Genomic DNA, 18,673 nt, shown 5'->3' on the forward strand with positions numbered 1-18,673 from the left:
ACCTAGAATTTTACTTCAGATTTTGGTAAGAGGATCTAATTTTGCAAGATGTGTATTCTTTTTAGTGTCTCAATTTAGATTCCTTTTCACTGATAAAAGGACACTTGATATTTTAGCCGTTTTCTAAGCAAAGGTCATAGGCAGCAGTTCATACTTTGGTCATTCTAATGAGTTTTCTTATCAGCGTGAGCTTGTGTATATCATATAAAGTAAAATTTTAAGGTACATATGCAATTTTTTTTTTCTTTTTAAAAGAAAAAAAAATAAAAAAAACCCACAACATAACAAACTGCTTGTCTGATTTAATTTTAGCTAATAAAGCAACCCAGGAGCATTTGGCTGAGGTGGAAGAGTCGAAAGCAGTAATGGAAAAAGAACTGAGAGAGAAGATCAGTAAACTGGAAAAGGAGCTGGAGAATGCTAATGATTTACTCTCCGCTACAAAGCGTAAAGGTAGGGGTAACATTGGGAACTAAAATAGATAAAGCTTCAGGCTTTCTATGCGGGTAGTCTTGCATAAAAATACAATGCTGAATTTCTACAGGAATTAAGTGCATTAATCTTAATTCATCTTTGGTCATTTCTAATAATGAATTTTGGAAGCTTTTGCAGTGTATGTATATGAAAATGGTTTTTGTGTATATAAAGTATGGGTTTTTTCCCCACCAGAAAATACATTTCTATCAAAATGTTTTTTGAAATTTTTTGTTAATCTGCCTTACCTTTTCAGAGAAGAGGGAGAGGAAACATTTCCTTAACACTGAATCATCATGCTTTTAATGGTTTTCTGGAGAGGGGAGTGGGGTTGATAAACTATTCTTATTTTTCTCTTTAAAAAGGCGATGGAAAACAAACCTCTGTCATTAAATTTCTATTTAACATTAAATCTTGTTCAATATTCACTGTTCTATCATTTTTTTGTTGAAAAGAAGAGTGTGTTTGCTACATATAGGTAAGTTCTAAAGGGAAGAGAGAGCAGAGCAGGAAAGAACAGAGACATATGAAGTATATTTAGTATCTCCCTGTGTTAATTTAATGAAAGTAAACAAGTGCTTTGCCACTGTAAATATCCTGCAGTTTACTAAGAAATCTGATGTTAACCTTTGCTCCAGCTATTTCAATTGCTTACGTTCAGAAATTATCTAAATTTTAAAGACTCTATTAGCATTTCAAATTAAATTAGTCAGAAACTTTGATAATGTATGACATAGAATAGTCATTCATACCAGTCACCGTCTATAGTATAGATTACAGAAAACTCTTAAGCCAGTAACTTTATGGGCATGAAATAATTATTTAAAATACAGTAGTTATAAAATACAAAGGTGTATGAAGACATTCTTTACATTAATAAAGAATATTTATGATGGGAATTGTTGCAGCTTTTTAATAGTAATTGGTGGGATTGTGTCTTCAGGAGCCATTTTGTCTGAGGAGGAACTGGCAGCTATGTCTCCCACTGCTGCAGCAGTAGCTAAAGTAGTCAAGCCTGGAATGAAGTTAACTGAGGTGAGTGAGAAGAAACTCTTCAGTTTCAAGGCCCTTGATATGCCAGTGGAAATGCATTAGTAACAAAAAGGTGCAGACTGCATTCACTGTTTTGAATTTGGTATAATGCCTGCCTGACATCAGCGAAATCTTTTCATGCACTTGAAGCAGACTTTACTAGCTAAATTGTTGGGATTTTTTTCAACATACCTTACAGTTTCTGTAGTAGATCAAAACATTTGTAGAGTCTTCTGGTTCTTTTTCTGAAATATAGGGAGTTTGTGCACATAAACTTATCTTATTTACATAATTTTTTCATCTGTACTGCTGCACATTCAGCTTTTACTTGCAGAAAAAAAAAATCAACATAATGGTAGGTTGTACATACGCGAGGCTTTTTTTACATTTCTATTCATGCAGTTATTATTTTCATTTTGTTTGCTATTGGTCATTCAGTCCAGCCATTAAATTACTTTCTTAATTTCTGTACGTACTGGTTTCTTTTGTGATACTAGTTTTGATATTTCTGTTGTCTTAAACTTGCTTAAGACATATCTATTTTACATCGTATTGTTTTATTACATACAGTTGCACTACGAAAGTTTGCAATTTTTAAATTAATAGGGATAACTGCTTTGCCATGGTATGAGTCCTAAACCCACGTTTTTTAAAAATCCAACTTGTTTCTCTGAATTAATTAGTTTAGAGTTGTATAAAATTATACTACCTTAAGGTGTGAGTTATGTAATTAGCAGTGGTTCTTTGACACATCTGGACAGCCTTCCAAAAAAAACCAAACCAAAAAATTTTCTTTTGCAGCTGTACAATGCATATGTAGAAACTCAGGATCAGTTGCTTTTGGAAAAGCTGGAGAATAAGAGAATCAATAAATATTTGGATGAAATAGTGCAGGAAGTAGAAGCCAAAGCACCAATTTTAAAACGTCAGCGTGAAGAATTTGAGCGTTCCCAAAAAGCTGTTGCTAGTCTGTCTGCAAAGCTTGAACAAGCTATGAAGGTCAGTATAAAATAAAAGAACATGTAAAATTATGGAAAATATAGATTTTTAGTTCCTTAATCCTGATTCCTGTTAGTAAATGTATAAAGATGGATCTTTTAGTCAACTTCTATTGTGGGAAAATATCTTTCTAGCTTGCCCTTTATTGGACTGTACAAAGTATTTTACAGAAACAACATTTTTCAGAGGTTTTATAGTGAGAGCTTGAATGTGGTCACTTACAACTTATGATTTTCTGAGTGAGTAGAATTGTTTATAAACAAAGATTAGTATTTGTCTGTCCAAAGAAATAAAATTGGACTTCAGTGCCCACTTCCCATTAATTTTAATACATACATTAATACAGCATGAAAGAGCATGGCTTTTGATTCCTGAATATGTGGAGCTTAACCTTTGCAGTGTAACTTTAAAGAAGTAAAGCACAGTTTGATATACAAGGCATGTCTCTCTAGATGACGTTATCTTTCTGGTAACAAGTATGTCTGAGTTTAATTGCTATGTGTTTCTTAATGTTTATATGCTCACAGGAAATCCAGCGATTGCAGGAGGATGCTGATAAGGCCAATAAGCATGCCTCTCTGCTTGAAAGAGAAAACCAGAGACTGGAAATACAAGTAAAAGACCTTTCACAGCAGGTAGAACAAGTGTTGCTATAGTTTAATGTACTATTTGCAATTTATTTATTAATATGGTCTGAAGGTTACTTGGAAGTTGTATTTAGCCATAATCATTTAGACTTTGGTTGTCTTAAGAGCCTTAGTGATGTTAAAATCTTCTCCTTACGCCAACATGATATTTACACTTGTGGTTACAAAATTGGGATAAGTTTAACTGGATAGAAGTCATGCTGCTTTAGGATAATATTGTTAAACTTCTGACATAGAAAACCTATATATATAGCTTCTTTGTTTGATCGGAATATCCTGTGATCTGTTCGCAGAAGTGAACACAGGCTGTCTACTTCTGATCTTGATGTGGTTTCCTCTTGTCACACTGTTTATAATATGATTCTCTGAGAAGGATTTTTTGATTGTAATAGTTTGTATATTGTAGGAAAAAAACAATTTATTTCCAAGTATTTTACTTCTAATACATTGTTTTTCAGAGTGAACTTTTGAATCTGTGGAAGTCTTACACTAGAATGTTCTCTTCCAGATTCGTGTGCTTTTAATGGAACTTGAAGAAGCTAGAGGCAATCATGTAATTCGTGATGAAGAAGTGAGTTCTGCTGACATCAGTAGCTCTTCTGAAGTGATATCTCAACATCTAGTCTCTTACAGAAATATTGAAGAACTCCAGCAGCAGAATCAGCGTCTCTTGGTGGCTCTTCGGGATCTGGGAGAGGCTAGAGAAAAGGAGGAGCAAGAAACAACATCATCCAAGTAAGTTATCTGTTCCTTCTAGTAAACTGTTTAAACTAACAGGGATTTATTCAAATGCTTCTCAGTTTTTGCTTCTGATTGTTACTCATTGTGTGCATATACATAAGTAAGTGTGTATATGCTCATGAGCAGCTACGTAATTCATAAAGGCAAATTGTTATTAAGCAGCATTGTCTTCAGGTTTAGATTAAAATGGCTTTATAGCTATATATCTTGTAAGAGGTCCTTTTATCAAAATCCAAGGGGAAAGTAATTGTTGGTCTTTTAGTGAAAGTGATTTCACGCAACAGAGCCGTCTTTTGGGGAAAAAAAAAAAAGGTAACTTTTCATTCCCATTTGCTGAACAAAAAATTGAATATGTGCATACCTAGTTCAGTAGATATAAAGCGCAGAGATGGTGTAATTCTGTGTTAGTAGTTTGTAACCTGATTCTCTGCTCATGCTGCTGACTGTTGTTTGAAGTTATTCACATTAATAGAATTGCCTCTGTTCTACTTTTCGTGGAAGAGGCCTACTTCCTTTGTCATCTATAAAATGGTAAGCCCAAAGGCCAATCTTTGTATAAGTTTACTCAAAAATCTCAGTTGTGCTCAACTTTCAACGGTGCAGTAAAAGTGCACTGAAGGACTTGTGACGAAATGTAAGGGTTGTGTCATCTTGTTATGCCTCGCTGTGTATGTCACTGAAAACAACTGTTGTTGGTTTCAGAATTTCTGAGCTTCAGAGTCAGCTTGAGGAAGCTCTCAGTGAGCTAGAAAAACTGCGTGAATCACGTCATCATCAGTTGCAGCTTGTTGAGTCTATAGTTCGTCAGCGTGATATGTTTCGCATATTGTTGGCACAGACCACAGGAGCTGTCATTCCTTTGCAAGGTAAGCTTCACATTTCTGCACCATTGAAAAAAAACCTGAAATTGTCATTTGTTGCGATTTTTTAGTAATGGTACTGTAATGGTGTGAGTAACTTCTGTTAATCCGATATTCAACTTTTACACTTATTCACTGGAAAAACCATGAATTTGGGTTTAGACACGCGATTTTCTTTTTACGGATTTTATTTTGCTTGCTATGTGGTGAGTATGTGTGCTCTGGTAGCATATCGTAGGTATAAAGAATGTGTTGCTCGGGAGACCCCAAGACTTACCTAGCAGTACAGTATTGTTTTCAGCCAATTTTAAGTGTGGTTATATGATCTTCTACTTTGGCAAGCATTCATTCAATTGTTGCCTTTTAAAATCCCTTTTGTCTTTTTTTAGCTTCAGGTATATTACCAGAGGAGATTTCTCTTACATCTACTCCAAAGCGCCCAAATTTACCACAAGCCATGTCAACTTCTGCTCCAGTGTCAATGACCGAGTCAGTGGAGACTGTGGAGGCTAAGGCTGCGCTTAAGCAGGTATATTTTTCAGTAAACTCTGTGGAATACTATCATTATTTCGTTTTACTTTTGCAAGCACTTGAATGTCTGTTCTTCGCCATAGTTGCAGGAAGTTTTTGAGAACTATAAAAAAGAAAAAGCAGAGAATGACAAGTTGCTGAATGAACAAAATGAAAAGCTTCAGGAGCAAGTCACAGACTTGAGGTCACAAAATGCAAAAATATCCACACAGCTGGAGTTTGCCTCCAAACGGTAAATCAGCTATTTAATTTCATTGCCTTACGTACGTGTTCTCTGTCAATAGAATCATGTTGACTGCTTGATATCAGTTGATCAGGAAGAGCTGCCACTTATACAATAATGTTGTCTATTCCGTTAAAGAACACAAAGGAAATAGTGATGGTGAGGTTATGAATATACATTCTAGTTGAGTGAGCCACGTATGTGAAAACTGATGCACAAGAACATGGAATATATAGCTGTGTACATAGAACTCTTGCAATTAAACTGAAACAATTTAATGTGGCAAACATATACTTTGTTTTGTTGTTCCATGTGAAGTTATGAAATGCTGCAGGATAATGTTGAAGGCTATCGTCGAGAAATAACATCTCTGCATGAAAGAAACCAGAAACTCACAGCAACAACTCAGAAGCAAGAGCAGATAATTAACACTATGACTCAAGACCTGAGGGGAGCTAATGAAAAACTGGCAGTGGCAGAGGTTAGTAATACAGTGTATAACACTGCTAGATATTCCAAGTTAGTACATTAATTTTTCTTGTGATTATCTTGAAAGCTGTCAGAACTTGAATGTGTGGCTTTTTGAGTGCATCAGCTATTAAATTTATGAAAGCTTGTGTGCGTATACATTTGGTGAGTACACTTGTAACATTCTGCAAAATATCTCAAGTACTGAGTGAAGATGGAACAACATTCTGAAGGTATTTCAGTTTACAGAGAAAACAGAATGTGATTAGTCAGAGACAGTTGTGCTCTCGCTGTTCTTGACTTAATTTGCATAAATTTTAATTCACGTTCTTCTGGTGACAATAAGGTTGGCTTGTCAATAGAATTCTGTGGAATCCTGTGCCAGCAGAGCGCACATCCTTTCCCAAGGCAAGAAGCTCCCTTCACACACAGATAGCAGAAAACGTGTTTACAAGGCAGATGTACTGGATGGACACATCTTTGCAGACAGCACATTCGGGGACTGTCAGGGAAGGTGCTGTGTTAGCACGTGACTCATTTGTCTTCCTATTTGTGGGAAGCATTAAAAGTTCTTTTTAAAGATTATTTTAATGTTATTAACTGATGATAAAAATAATAAAATGAATTGACAGATTTGGGATCAATAACGAAGTTCTTGTTTACTGTCTTAAAGGTGAGAGCAGAAAACTTAAAAAAAGAGAAAGATATCTTGAAGATGTCAGATGTACGTTTGACTCAACAACGTGAGTCTTTATTAGCTGAACAAAGAGGACAGAACCTGCTGCTTACTAATTTGCGAACTATTCAGGTACATAGCATTCTTATGTCCAAGTCTGGTCTGTATTTAAGAGTTTTCAATAGATACCCATCAAAATTGAACAAAATAGTAATGAGATCGGGTCTTCAAGTGGATTTCTTTTTTTTATTACAAATTAACACTGAACATAAAATACTTGAGCAACAAGTTTTTAAGCAAGTTTGTTATTCCTTTCCCAAATTATAATACTCTGTTATTTACCTGGTCAAAGTCCTGAGAATTTTGAGTTGATGAGAGGAATTTTCGCAATAAAATGGAAACAAAACACATAAAACAAAGTGAGAGGAAAAAATCTGTGTTAATTTTTGTGATAGCAAAATTTACCAATGCTGGACTTGGTAGTTTATTTTCTTATTGCTTTAGGATATATTTACTTTTTTACTTTTATATATTCTGTTATAAGGTATATTGACTGTTAGAGTGTAAGTGTTGAAGGTTGCACATTTTATAATGTGACTGAATTATGTTTCTGTGATAGATCTTTTGGGATTTTTTTAATCCCTAGAATTAGACTGCATAGATAATAGTATCGAAAGGGTTTTTTTTTAATAATATTGATATGATAAGTATTATTAGAAGCAAATCTAAGTCATACGTTTTAAGTGCTACTTTTCATAATTTTCTGTATCTACCTATTATTGCTTGCTCCTCGCAAGGAGCGGATGGGGGAAGTGTCGGAACAACTTTGTATGAAGTGCTGCAGTAATCCAGAAGGAAGTTATTAAAGTGTATTGTAAGCATAGTGCATTTTGCTCTTTTATCAGGGAATACTGGAGAGGTCTGAGACAGAAACAAAACAAAGACTCAATAATCAGATAGAAAAGCTAGAGCGTGAGATATCTCAGCTGAAGAAGAAATTAGAAAGTGAGGTGGAACAAAGACATTCCCTTACCAAAAATCAAGAGGTAAGTACAATTATAAATGTGCTGCACTTGTTTTCATGAAAATAACGCCACTGTTGCGTGGCTTCTGCTAGCTTGCAGTGTGTTGTTTTTCATATGTGAAATTTGTAAACATATTTGGTCTTTGTGCTGTTGGTGAATAATTACAAGTTTAAAAACTTTATGTTTTCAGGTTCATATCCTGGATCTTAAGAGGCAACTCGAGACCGAGACAAACCGTCACATGAATACAAAGGAACTTTTAAAGAATGCCCAGAAAGAAACTGTGATGTTGAAACAGCAGCTTAACAGTACAGAGGCTCAGCTAGCATCTCAGTCATCACAGAGGGCTCCAGGGAAAGGTGAGATGTTTTTCTGCATTTAGTTTCTCTTTATGTTAAACATGTCTGCAGAATGGTGACATTCCCAATCCATAATAATTTAGAATTAGGAGGACAGTACAATAAATAACAAATATCTTCATTATTACAATCACATATTCAAACAAATGATAACCAGGATGATTTGTTAAAGTAAAGTTAATGTCCAAACAGTCTTTGACAAAGGGGAAAAATAAACCAAAACTTACTAAAGAATCCCTTTTATTTTTCTTTGGAAGAACTTAAGTCTATGAGATTACTTATTTTTAAATAGCCATTTTTTTTTCTCTGAATCAACAGTGTTTATTGTAAGCCACTAATTTGGTTAGGGCTGCCAATTTTATTTAGCGAAGCTTTGTGAGGGTGATTATTTTTTGCATGTTATTATCCTAAAAATACTTCAGTTTTCAACAGAACAGTTAAAAAAACTGAATTAAACTTCATCAGTTAATGAATGTGTTCTAATATTACAGGTCAGCCTACTACAAATGAAGATGTGGATGACCTTGTAAGTCGACTAAGACAAGCTGACGAACAAGTTAATGACCTGAGAGAAAGACTCAAGACTAGTTCTAGTAATGTGGAACAGTACAGGGCCATGGTTCTTAGTCTAGAGGAATCCCTTAATAAGGAAAAACAAGTAAGTAGTTACCATTGTTTACTGGAGCAAAACTAGAAAGAAAATGAAATTTTTTTTTGTACTACAGTACAGTCTGTAGAATTATGGGAGAAATTACAAAAAAACCTACAGTTAGTTTAGAAAGTATTAGAATATAATGTAGTAAGACCATATTTTAGACAATTTTATTAAAACCACTTTTAATCGTGGAAATAGTAAACTTTTTTTTCAGCGTATTTTGAAAATATTGAATTGTAAATTTGACTCAAAGCTGTATCCTGCCAATGTCTTCCTTCAAAAAAGGGGAATTGACTGTTAAAAACTCTTCCTTATAACCCTGTGATCAATTATTAAAAATATTAATTAGCTCTCAATCAAAAGCGATTAAATTCACACCTTCTGCTTCAGTAAGGTCTTTAGTGATGCAAAAGAGCACTCTGTATGTGGTATTAATGGGAAAAGCTTAAGAACGACCTTCCCATCTGTCATACACTCCACCATGTTAACAGCGAATGAAGCCTGTTCTTCTAGGCTGTTCAGCGTATCAAAATAAGATAGATTGGGGGAAACAGAGTTCTTACTTTCTACTGAAGTTACAGCATCAGTAGGTAATGGAGTGCTGTTTGTCTAGTCTCCAGGTTCTCTGCCTCTCTGTGTTCTTTTACTGTACAGACTTCGTTGGGGCTTGATATGCTTTAACAAAGTTGCAGATTCTAGTGTGTAATAAAAAGACATGCCAGCTACTGTGCACTTGAGTTCAGTCACCTAAAACTTTTCTTACATGTACTTCATGAGGTATTGCAGCTTTGAAGGGAAAAAAAAACCAGAAAAAAAAAGTCAATGCTGTTTGTGATTCTCTGCATTTTTACTGTTGTTCTAAATGAGGTGCTGAGAATACCTATCCTGGTTTTAAATTGTTAATAAAATCCTGGTTTCACATCAGAATACAGTATTTAAAGTTAAAAAAAATTGATCTCTTGTGATGGGTTCTAATGAAGGTGACAGAGGAAGTTCGTGCAACAGTTGAAGCTCGTCTGAAGGAGTCTTCAGAGTATCAAGCACAGCTAGAAAAGAAGCTGATGGAGTCAGAGAAAGAAAAGCAAGAACTGCAAGAGGAGAAGCGTAAAGCTGTGGAGAATATGGAACAACAGGTATGCACTGAATGCCCCGTCCCTTACACTCCCTTGTTGAGAGTCCACAAAATTGTGCTTTTACATAATTCTGTAAACTTCAGCTTGTTTTCACAGTATAGTAGCCTCCAAAACTAAATCTTTTAGCATGTTAAATTTGTGAGAGGTTTCCAAACATGAGTAGTACATTAACCTTATCGCTTTGTTGGGGTGATTGTGTATTTGAAGCTGTCACTATCTTCCTGAACTTTGAGCACACTTTGCAGAAAAACATGAGTAAAAGTCTTTGAGCAAGGTTTCAGAAAACTGTTTTTGGAACATGAGCCAAAACCAAATCTGTAGCATGCACGCCTTTTAAAACCAGAGTGGGCTGTGCCCTTATTTGTCTGAGTTATATCTGAGCTCTTATTGGAGTATAAAGAAACAAGATGACTGCAACTAGAATTACTGCAGTCCCAACTCTGAAAGAGCAGTAATATGTTTTTCCCAGGAGAGAGCTCTGTATATTAATATGTCAAAATCTTGAAAGTATTTCTCTTTAGATTAAAACTATTTTTAAAAAAATTTAAATAACCGTTCTTCAATTCTACATTATTCATGGCTGTCTACATTCAAAGCCTTGTTGTGTTCAGTGCTCTGTAAAATACTTTGCCATTTAGTCTTTGTTTTGTTCTTGTTTTGTTATTTTGTTGTTCCCTCCTCCCCCATCACGGTAGCTATCGGAACTAAAGAAGAGTCTGTCAACCGTGCAATCAGAAGTTCAGGAAGCTCTTCAGAGAGCCAGCACAGCTCTAAGTAATGAACAACAAGCCAGACGTGACTGCCAGGAACAAGTATGTTTGTAGCATTTGCCTATTTTAGACAGCGGTAGTAAACTTACTGTTAATTTTTCATTGTTTTTCAGTTAAACTCTAAACTTTTTTTAAAGATAGTGCTGCTAGTCAGAGACTTGTGGAGGCAAGAAAAGTGCTTTAAGAGCACTTTCTTTGTTTTATGAACAGCTGTTTATTTAATGCGTCATTTTTCTACCTAATCAAACGTTGTGGTCGCATCAACTAAAGTGACTTTGAATATCAAGTTGTGCTGCATGCACAGTTTGTGTCACACTTAAGAAAACAGAAGATGCAATGGATTACTGTTTCTAAAGTCTGTTTCATTTGCTACCTCAATCTCCTGAGGGAGGAGCAAAAAAGAAAACTGAACTCTCAGAACAAGACAATGGGGAAAATATCTTTCTAACCCCAGACGTAATTGTCATCTTTTAAAACTGTGGGGCAATATGATATGTAGCAGCGCCTGCTAAGATTATCTTGTTACGAGCTGTTTTTGAAAGAGAATCTACTTTCCTGCAGGCATGAATTCCAGCAACACTGATCAGTGTAAAGGATGTAAAAAAACTTTCGGCTGTTGTTTAATCCAACCCAAAATTTAGTAGGCAGGCATTTCCTTTTTTTTTTTCAGCTAGTACTGTAACCATAGTCTGTCCTTAGCTTTTTAACCTCATGCATCTTTGCCCATTCACACGTAGAAGTAATTAGGGGATGTTCTTACACTAATATCTGCCTGTTATCCGTGCAGAATTTACAGCAAGAGGTTTGATTCTAGAGTAACCACAAGTTACTAGTGTATCCCCCTGCTAGCCACTTAAAGAAACTTATTTCAAATTCAAATTTTTCTTAATAATTTCTTTAAGGGAACCGTTCTAATCTTATCCTTTTTTTTTTTTTTTTTTTTGTACTTGAGAATGACAGGTTTTTGCCAGTGGTTTTCTTTTTAACTTGTGGTCACTGATTTTGTCTAGAATTTGAGAATCTCTTTGCACATATCAAACATGTAACATTAAAGGTAACAAAATCTATTTTTTATATTTTTCTGCAGGCAAAGATGGCTTCTGAAGCTCAAAATAAGTATGAGCGGGAATTAATGCTTCATGCTGCTGATGTTGAACAATTACAGGCTATTAAAGAGCAAGTTGTCAAGAATACAGCAGTAAGGCAGCAGCTAGAGGAAGCTGCACAGAAAGCTGAGTCTGAATTGTTAGAGTGCAAAGCTTCCTGGGAAGAAAGAGAGAGAATGATCAAGGTATGACTGTTTTTATGGTTTCAGTGGGTTTTTTCAGTTAACAGAAATTCAGCCACAGAATTCACAGCCATTGAACAATTTTATTGTAGGATGAAGCTTCAAAACTTGCATCCCGCTGTGAAGATTTAGAAAAACAAAATCGATTGTTACATGAACAGCTGGAAAGTCTGAGTGATAAGATGGTGACCTCTATGAAGGAAGCTGTGCCAACTGCAGTGAATGTTTCTCTTAATGAAGAAGGCAAATCCCAGGAACAAATCTTAGAAATTCTTAGGTAAGTGTAGCTGTCAGCTCCTTCTCTTGGTGGTTATAAATTCAGTTGCCAAATTACATAGTTCTCTATTACTTTTGTATTTGAAGGATAATGTATAAAATGTACGTGCTTTTTTTGCTAGGTAGGAGGTAGTTGTTCTACATCAGTAACTAATAGAGGAGGTTTTTGTCTGCTCCTAGGAAGAAAAACTGTGAGTCCGTTATGACAGGAAACTGAATCAGGTTTTAGCAAATGTGATTAGCGAGAAAGTTTCATGCAGGCGATTTTTTTCTCATTGTGGGTTTTAGGGGATTTATGTAGATTTTTTTTTTTCAAGGATTTTTATCTAGGATTTTCTTTTTGATCTTTCTGAACCCAGTAAAACTTCAGATACAAGAAGCTTGAACCTGAAATGCTTTGTCTTGCATTTTCATTGACATGTGTTATTCACGTTCGTATCGCAGATTTATACGTAGAGAAAAGGAGATCGCAGAAACTAGATTTGAGGTGGCTCAGGTGGAGAGTTTGCGTTACCGTCAGAGAGTGGAGCACCTGGAAAGGGAACTCCAGGAGCTGCAGGACAGTCTCAATGCTGAGAGAGAGAAGGTGCAGGTATGGTTGATATTACTGGTTATGATTTCAATAAGTTGAGAGGGCTTTTCTCTATGTTCTATTCTTTGTCTTTGCTGCTTGTGCCCCAAAATGAAGAATTTTTGAAGAATTGGGAGCTTTTAAACTGAAGTTGGTACACAGCCAAATGGAGAGTTTTGTTCTGAGTCTTGTGAAGCAGTGTGGCGATTCCAAAATCACGTAAATAGGGAAAAATTAAGAGAATTTCTCTCATATTTTTCCCATCCCTGTCCAGGAAGTACAAGAGCTGAAAGACACTCTTAAGCAATATTTACTTGTTTTGAATGTACATGTGAGATAATTAATGCTATAATAGCTTACCAAGATGGTGTTGTGCCAGATCCAGGTAAGTATATATATACGTGTGCAAGCAAAAGAAATGACTGAGTTAAATCTTTCCAAAGGTAACAGCAAAAACCATTGCACAGCATGAGGAATTAATGAAAAAAACTGAGACCATGAATGTACTGATAGAAACCAACAAGATGCTAAGAGAAGAAAAGGAGAGGCTAGAACAAGAGCTACAACAAATTCAAGCAAAGGTTAGTACTGAGGTTCATGTAAATTTTTCAGATAATCAAGTTGATGGGTTAACATCTGGTTCTACCATTGTGAGTTACAATAAATACATTATTGATTATCCCTTTACCTCATACACAAATGAGGAAATCTTACATTTAGAATTTTAGAAGACATTGATCCACCTAGAATACTGGAAAGTTTAAAGGTCCTTGGCTAGAGGTATGCTAGTAACAAGGATATTGGCAACAGATAAATTAAAAATGGCACAGGATTACATATAAAGCAGATCACAGCTTTATTAAGAGTTTAAAAGGGAGATACATGCCTCGTCCTGTTTCTTCATGCCAGTTATTTTAATGGGATTTGGTGCAGTGTTGCCTGACTTCTAATATGTAATTAATAATCTGTTCCCAGTACCAAAGTACAAAGAGTGAGAATCTAAGATTGTGAAGTCATGCCTATATTTTTTTCCTTCTCTGTAGGACCATCCCCTTCTCCTTGACCTTCTCCCTGCCCCCAGCTGCGCACTGAAAGGCAGAGAGTTGAAAAAGAAGCTATATCATGACTTCTTGAGGGTGTTGGTTTTGCTCTCTCTGTCCCTCTCACCATCAATATTGCATTTCCTTCAGTCTTGTAAGATCCGGAGAGTTTAATCCTCCATTGTGTTTTTCCAGGTACGCAAGCTTGAGGCGGACATTCTGCCTCTACAAGAGTCTAATGCTGAACTGAGTGAGAAAAGTGGAATGTTGCAGGCAGAGAAAAAGCTCTTGGAAGAAGATGTTAAGCGCTGGAAAGCCCGGACTCAGGTGAGGAATGCATGTTTTCAAAGAAGATATTGTGAGCCATAGGGGGAGAAACCTAAAAAAAAGTTTAAATTGTCTTACATTTCTTAGTTTGTTGTTGTTTTTATTTGAATTTTAAAGCATTTTTTATGCAGCTTCAAAATGAGCTATTCTAATTCATAGGCATTCCAAATCAAAATGCAAAAGCAGTATCTCTAAATCAAAGAGATTTTCTGGATAGAACTGTATAATCATCTTATGAAAATGCAAAGTATTTTCTCAACCTTTCAGCATTTATTGAGTCAACAGAAGGACACCGATCTCGAAGAGTATCGGAAGCTGCTTTCGGAGAAGGAGGCAAACACCAAGCGTATACAACAAATGAGTGAAGAAACAGGCAGACTTAAAGCAGAAATAGCCAGGTGAAGTATAAGTTAATTAATAAAAGTTTTGTGCAAAGCAAAATATTTTAAATAGAGCTGTATCTGGAAGTGTAATTTCTTACCTGTCTCTATGAAACTGAAACTTTCGGTATTCTTACTGTAGCTTGATAATACAAAGGTAAAATGAAGTGAGAACTGTTTTCAAAGCTGTCTTTTAGCTAAACTTACTCTAAATTAATGTATTGTAGAATAATTTATATTCTACAAATAACCATTTGTATTGCAAAATCTTAGAAAACATGATTCCCTACAGATAATGCCTGTGATATTACATAAGTGAGCAATATTGAAATGTAGTAATTATTTCAAACGTCTTATTTGCATCTTCTTCCAAACTCTTGCTATTTAGAACTAACGCATCCTTGACTACAAGTCAGAATCTTGTTCAGAGCCTGAAGGATGAAGTAACTAAAATAAGAACGGAAAAGGATACTTTGCAGAAAGAATTAGACGCAAAAGTGACTGACATACAAGAAAAAGTGAAAACTATAACACAGGTCAAGAAAATTGGACGCAGGTACAAGACTCAGTACGAGGAGCTGAAAGCACAGCATGATAAGGTAAGTATGCTTTTTCTTTATTTACAGACAAATTCTATTAAAAAATGTATGTTTTCATCTAGAGTCGTGTATAATCTAGCTAATGATCTTCATGTTCCCGTAATATAGTACTGTATGAATACTTACGTGTGAAGAGAAAAGCAGAAATTACATTTATTTTGCTGTTAGCTCTAACTGCCAGAAAGCATGAGCTGCCTATCAGTTGATACTTTACAGCATTCTTAACAGAACTTCAGAGTTCATTAGAATTCCTCTGTTTTACCTAGAAATTTTAAGCAATCGGTTTGCATTCAGAATCAACTTGTTGAAAGTAATGACATTCTAGTCAGAATTTATTCTGTTACTGCTTGACGTGTTTCAGATGGTTGCCGAAGCATCAACTCAGTCTTTTGTAGAACAACAAGAAGAACAAGTTTCTGTCCAGGAAGTACAAGAGCTGAAAGACACTCTTAGTCAAGCTGAAGTGAAGACAAAGACTTTGGAGACTCAAGTTGAAAGTTTACAAAAGGCAAGTGAACTGTGAACAGTTGGAGTACTGTACTCTACCGCAATCTTAACTGCGTAACTGTGATGAATGTGAGGGTGTTTATCTGTATGTGTGTGCACATGTATGCACAGAAATAGGTGAAGTGACCTGTTTGTGCCTCTGCCTCATTGGGAAAGAGGGACCTTAAACCTGGTTTTAATCCTGTGTCTGGTGTGTCTCATGCTGTTTCTTGGAATAATAGGTGGTAAAGAGAATGCTCTTCTCTCAACTATTGCATTCAGAGAGGACTGGACTCCTCTGTTGTTGATTAGAAGCTTTTTAACTTTAATACAGTGGCCAGCTAATACTAGGTCCTGTGAGCTTGCTAGTTTATATATTTGCCAAAGTTGCTGTTTATGGACAATAGTTGCAATCTCTCTCTCTCTCTAGACTATATCAGAAAAGGAAACTGAAGTTAGAAATCTTCAGGAGCAGATAACGCAGCTACAATCAGAACTTGCTCGTTTTCATCAAGATCTGCAAGAGAAGACTACACAGGAAGAACAACTCAGGCAACAGATTACTGAGAAGGAAGAGAAAACTAGGAAGACATTGCTTGCAGCCAAGCAGAAAATTGCACAGTTAGCTGGTATAATATTTTTTCTGTTTCTAAGGTGTCATCTTCTGTTTGGATTTTTGGTTCTTCGTATGGAAAAGCATTTAGACAGGATGCTTGGGAAAGCAGGGTGTGCATCATGTTTTACTTTAAGGTTTTTCTGGATTAAATGTTACAGGATTGTTCTGAAACTTTAAAAACATTCATTTCTTCAAGACGTGATACAAGTATATAATTGGCAGTACATTGACGGGAAACCAAGTTTTGCTTAGTTTTGGCCAGCCAAGGTGATAACCCCCATTTTTTGATCCTTTTGTTGATTAGAGCAGATTGACCCTAGTAACAACTCTGGTAATTCTTCCCTTTCTTCTTGCCTTCCCTAAATGTACAGGTGCAAAACATCCCGCTTCCTCTGTTTTTAATTGATGTGTTCAATTTCTTTGTTTTTAATTGATGTGTTCAATTAAAACAAAGTCTTGAAAGAACAAGAAAATATCTTGTTCTTTCATGACTACTTTTTAATTTGAGTTTTTATTTATATGTATTACATATTTTTATATTTTTAATTAGGAAAAGCATGGGAAAGTTAGAAATACCTCTGAGAGCTCTGACAATAGCTTAACATTTTTAAAATTTCAGAATACTTCAGTAACCTATTAAGACAGACAGGCATTCAGCAGGCAGACTTTATAGTGGCAGATCTTACACTGGCAAGACTGGATTCTTTCCTTTTCAATTAGGTACAAAAGAACAGCTAACAAAAGAAAATGAAGAGTGGAAGCAAAAGAGCAGTTCATTAGAAGAGCAGAAGACTGAACTGGAGGTGCGGATGAGTGCACTCAAATCACAGTATGAAGGTCGAATCTGCCGTCTGGAAAGAGAGCTTAGAGAGCAGCAAGAGCGACACCATGAGCAGCGAGACGAGCCACCAGAGTCTACAAATAAGGTACGTAATCATTTTAGCTAATTGCGGGAGAGAGAACAAACAGCTTGCATCTCATGACTGAACGAGAACAGCTCTCAGTACAAGCACCATTGTCCACCTTGGTTTATTTTTGTGTGTACAGTAGTTAGGACTACTTTACATGCACATGTTGTTTCTAAACATCCTAAATAGCAGATAGAAATTCTTGTGATAGGATTCCTACATGTAAAAAAAAAAAAAAAAAAGAGCCCAACAATTTGCGCTATTTAAGTTCCATTGTCCCCTGGTTTTGGAAATGTACAAGTTGGCTTTGGTAAGGATTCAGAATTTAATTTAAAACATTTCCTGCCATCATCAGGATTCCCAGTGCCAACAAACATACGGTTATATCATTCACTGTGAACTGGCCAATGAACTGTTTGCACTCTGCTCTCTTTTTTTTCTGTTTTTATCCATGCTTTCAGTGTAATGAGTTCTAGCAACTATTGTCTCTGTAGCTTCAGAACCTATCTGCAAAATTACTGAATTGGTCTACATACTTGGTATGACTGGTATGATTTGTTCTGTAGAACTTGCAGTAATCTTGGAGTCTGACTAGGTATACTAAACGATTGTTAGTGAAGAAATCTGTCTGCTGTGGTGTTTTACCAAATGGCTCACTCTGTTTTGTATGTACACGACGTGATACTTGTGTTTCTTACTTAATAGGTGCCAGAACAGCAGAGGCAAATCTCGCTCAAGTCTACTCCAGCTTCAGGTGAAAGAGGAATGTGAGTTGAAGGGTTTGGGGGTTTTGACGAGTTTCTGTGGTTGATGTTTCTTGATTTTGTCTTTGTCTAGTTGCTCTTCTTTTTAGTAAACCGCTGGCTTTTCACAATTTTTTGTAAGCAACTTTGAAGGTACTGATTGACATATGTTCCTCCTGTTTTCTCAGCTGCATTTAATCAATAAAACTTTTAAGCTGTTAAATTGTCATATTGACCACCAGAAACATGGTATCTGGGAAACATAAAAGATGATTTTTTTTAAAAAAAAGTTTTCAGACTTCGAGATTCTTGAACTTGTACAGTTTTGATTGTTACCTTTAACCTTTTTGGTTTTTGGGGAGGATCTTCTCTGTGCAAGAATCTCAAACATGAGAAATGGACTAAATAGATGGTAACTAACAACAGACAAAATAGTCAAGTGACTACACTCTAAAATGGGAAATTACTGTATTACTAAGTTTAGATAACAAACTCCTTTAATTTTTTTATGACTGCATCCTTTTGAAAGCAAGGCTTTCAAAAATGCCTCTTAAAATTTGGCTGATCCTTGTCTTGTCCAAGAGATGGTGTTGCTCTGTATTGAGTGAATCAGTTAGTTTTAATGTAAGATGTATTACCTGCTAATAAAGAGGCAGCACAGCTAATAATATGAGCTATGCACTGCTCCTTTTGATCTGCTTACCAATTTCTAGTTGATTACCTTTGAAGAAACCTGTCAAACCTCTAAGCTGGACAAAATGCTACTGATGACATAGTGGGTCCATTTTTATGGGGTTTTTTTAACTATAAACAAATTTTGGAAGACAATTTATTATGCCCCTGTCA

The 18,673-nt window shown here is 35.7% G+C and overlaps 1 protein-coding gene across 2 annotated transcripts in view; it reads left to right on the plus strand.

The window, feature by feature from the left end:
- TPR (translocated promoter region, nuclear basket protein) overlaps positions 1–18,673 on the plus strand; it is a 42,062-nt gene that overhangs the window by 8,296 nt on the left and 15,093 nt on the right. For both annotated transcript variants that reach the window (XM_086752869.1, XM_086752870.1), the window contains exons 10-35: positions 313–453; positions 1,418–1,509; positions 2,308–2,505; positions 3,033–3,140; positions 3,661–3,887; positions 4,596–4,759; positions 5,143–5,282; positions 5,368–5,516; positions 5,826–5,988; positions 6,649–6,783; positions 7,557–7,697; positions 7,867–8,035; positions 8,527–8,693; positions 9,671–9,823; positions 10,519–10,635; positions 11,681–11,884; positions 11,974–12,158; positions 12,602–12,749; positions 13,172–13,309; positions 13,964–14,095; positions 14,363–14,493; positions 14,864–15,074; positions 15,436–15,582; positions 15,991–16,189; positions 16,897–17,102; positions 17,790–17,851. In XM_086752869.1, the coding sequence (XP_086608995.1) occupies positions 313–453; positions 1,418–1,509; positions 2,308–2,505; positions 3,033–3,140; positions 3,661–3,887; positions 4,596–4,759; positions 5,143–5,282; positions 5,368–5,516; positions 5,826–5,988; positions 6,649–6,783; positions 7,557–7,697; positions 7,867–8,035; positions 8,527–8,693; positions 9,671–9,823; positions 10,519–10,635; positions 11,681–11,884; positions 11,974–12,158; positions 12,602–12,749; positions 13,172–13,309; positions 13,964–14,095; positions 14,363–14,493; positions 14,864–15,074; positions 15,436–15,582; positions 15,991–16,189; positions 16,897–17,102; positions 17,790–17,851 (4,027 nt within the window). The remainder of the gene's footprint in view (positions 1–312; positions 454–1,417; positions 1,510–2,307; positions 2,506–3,032; positions 3,141–3,660; positions 3,888–4,595; positions 4,760–5,142; positions 5,283–5,367; positions 5,517–5,825; positions 5,989–6,648; positions 6,784–7,556; positions 7,698–7,866; positions 8,036–8,526; positions 8,694–9,670; positions 9,824–10,518; positions 10,636–11,680; positions 11,885–11,973; positions 12,159–12,601; positions 12,750–13,171; positions 13,310–13,963; positions 14,096–14,362; positions 14,494–14,863; positions 15,075–15,435; positions 15,583–15,990; positions 16,190–16,896; positions 17,103–17,789; positions 17,852–18,673) is intronic.

This window comes from Chlamydotis macqueenii, chromosome 8 (genome assembly GCF_036417535.1).
Source record: "Chlamydotis macqueenii isolate bChlMac1 chromosome 8, bChlMac1.mat, whole genome shotgun sequence".
Taxonomy (NCBI): domain Eukaryota; kingdom Metazoa; phylum Chordata; class Aves; order Otidiformes; family Otididae; genus Chlamydotis; species Chlamydotis macqueenii.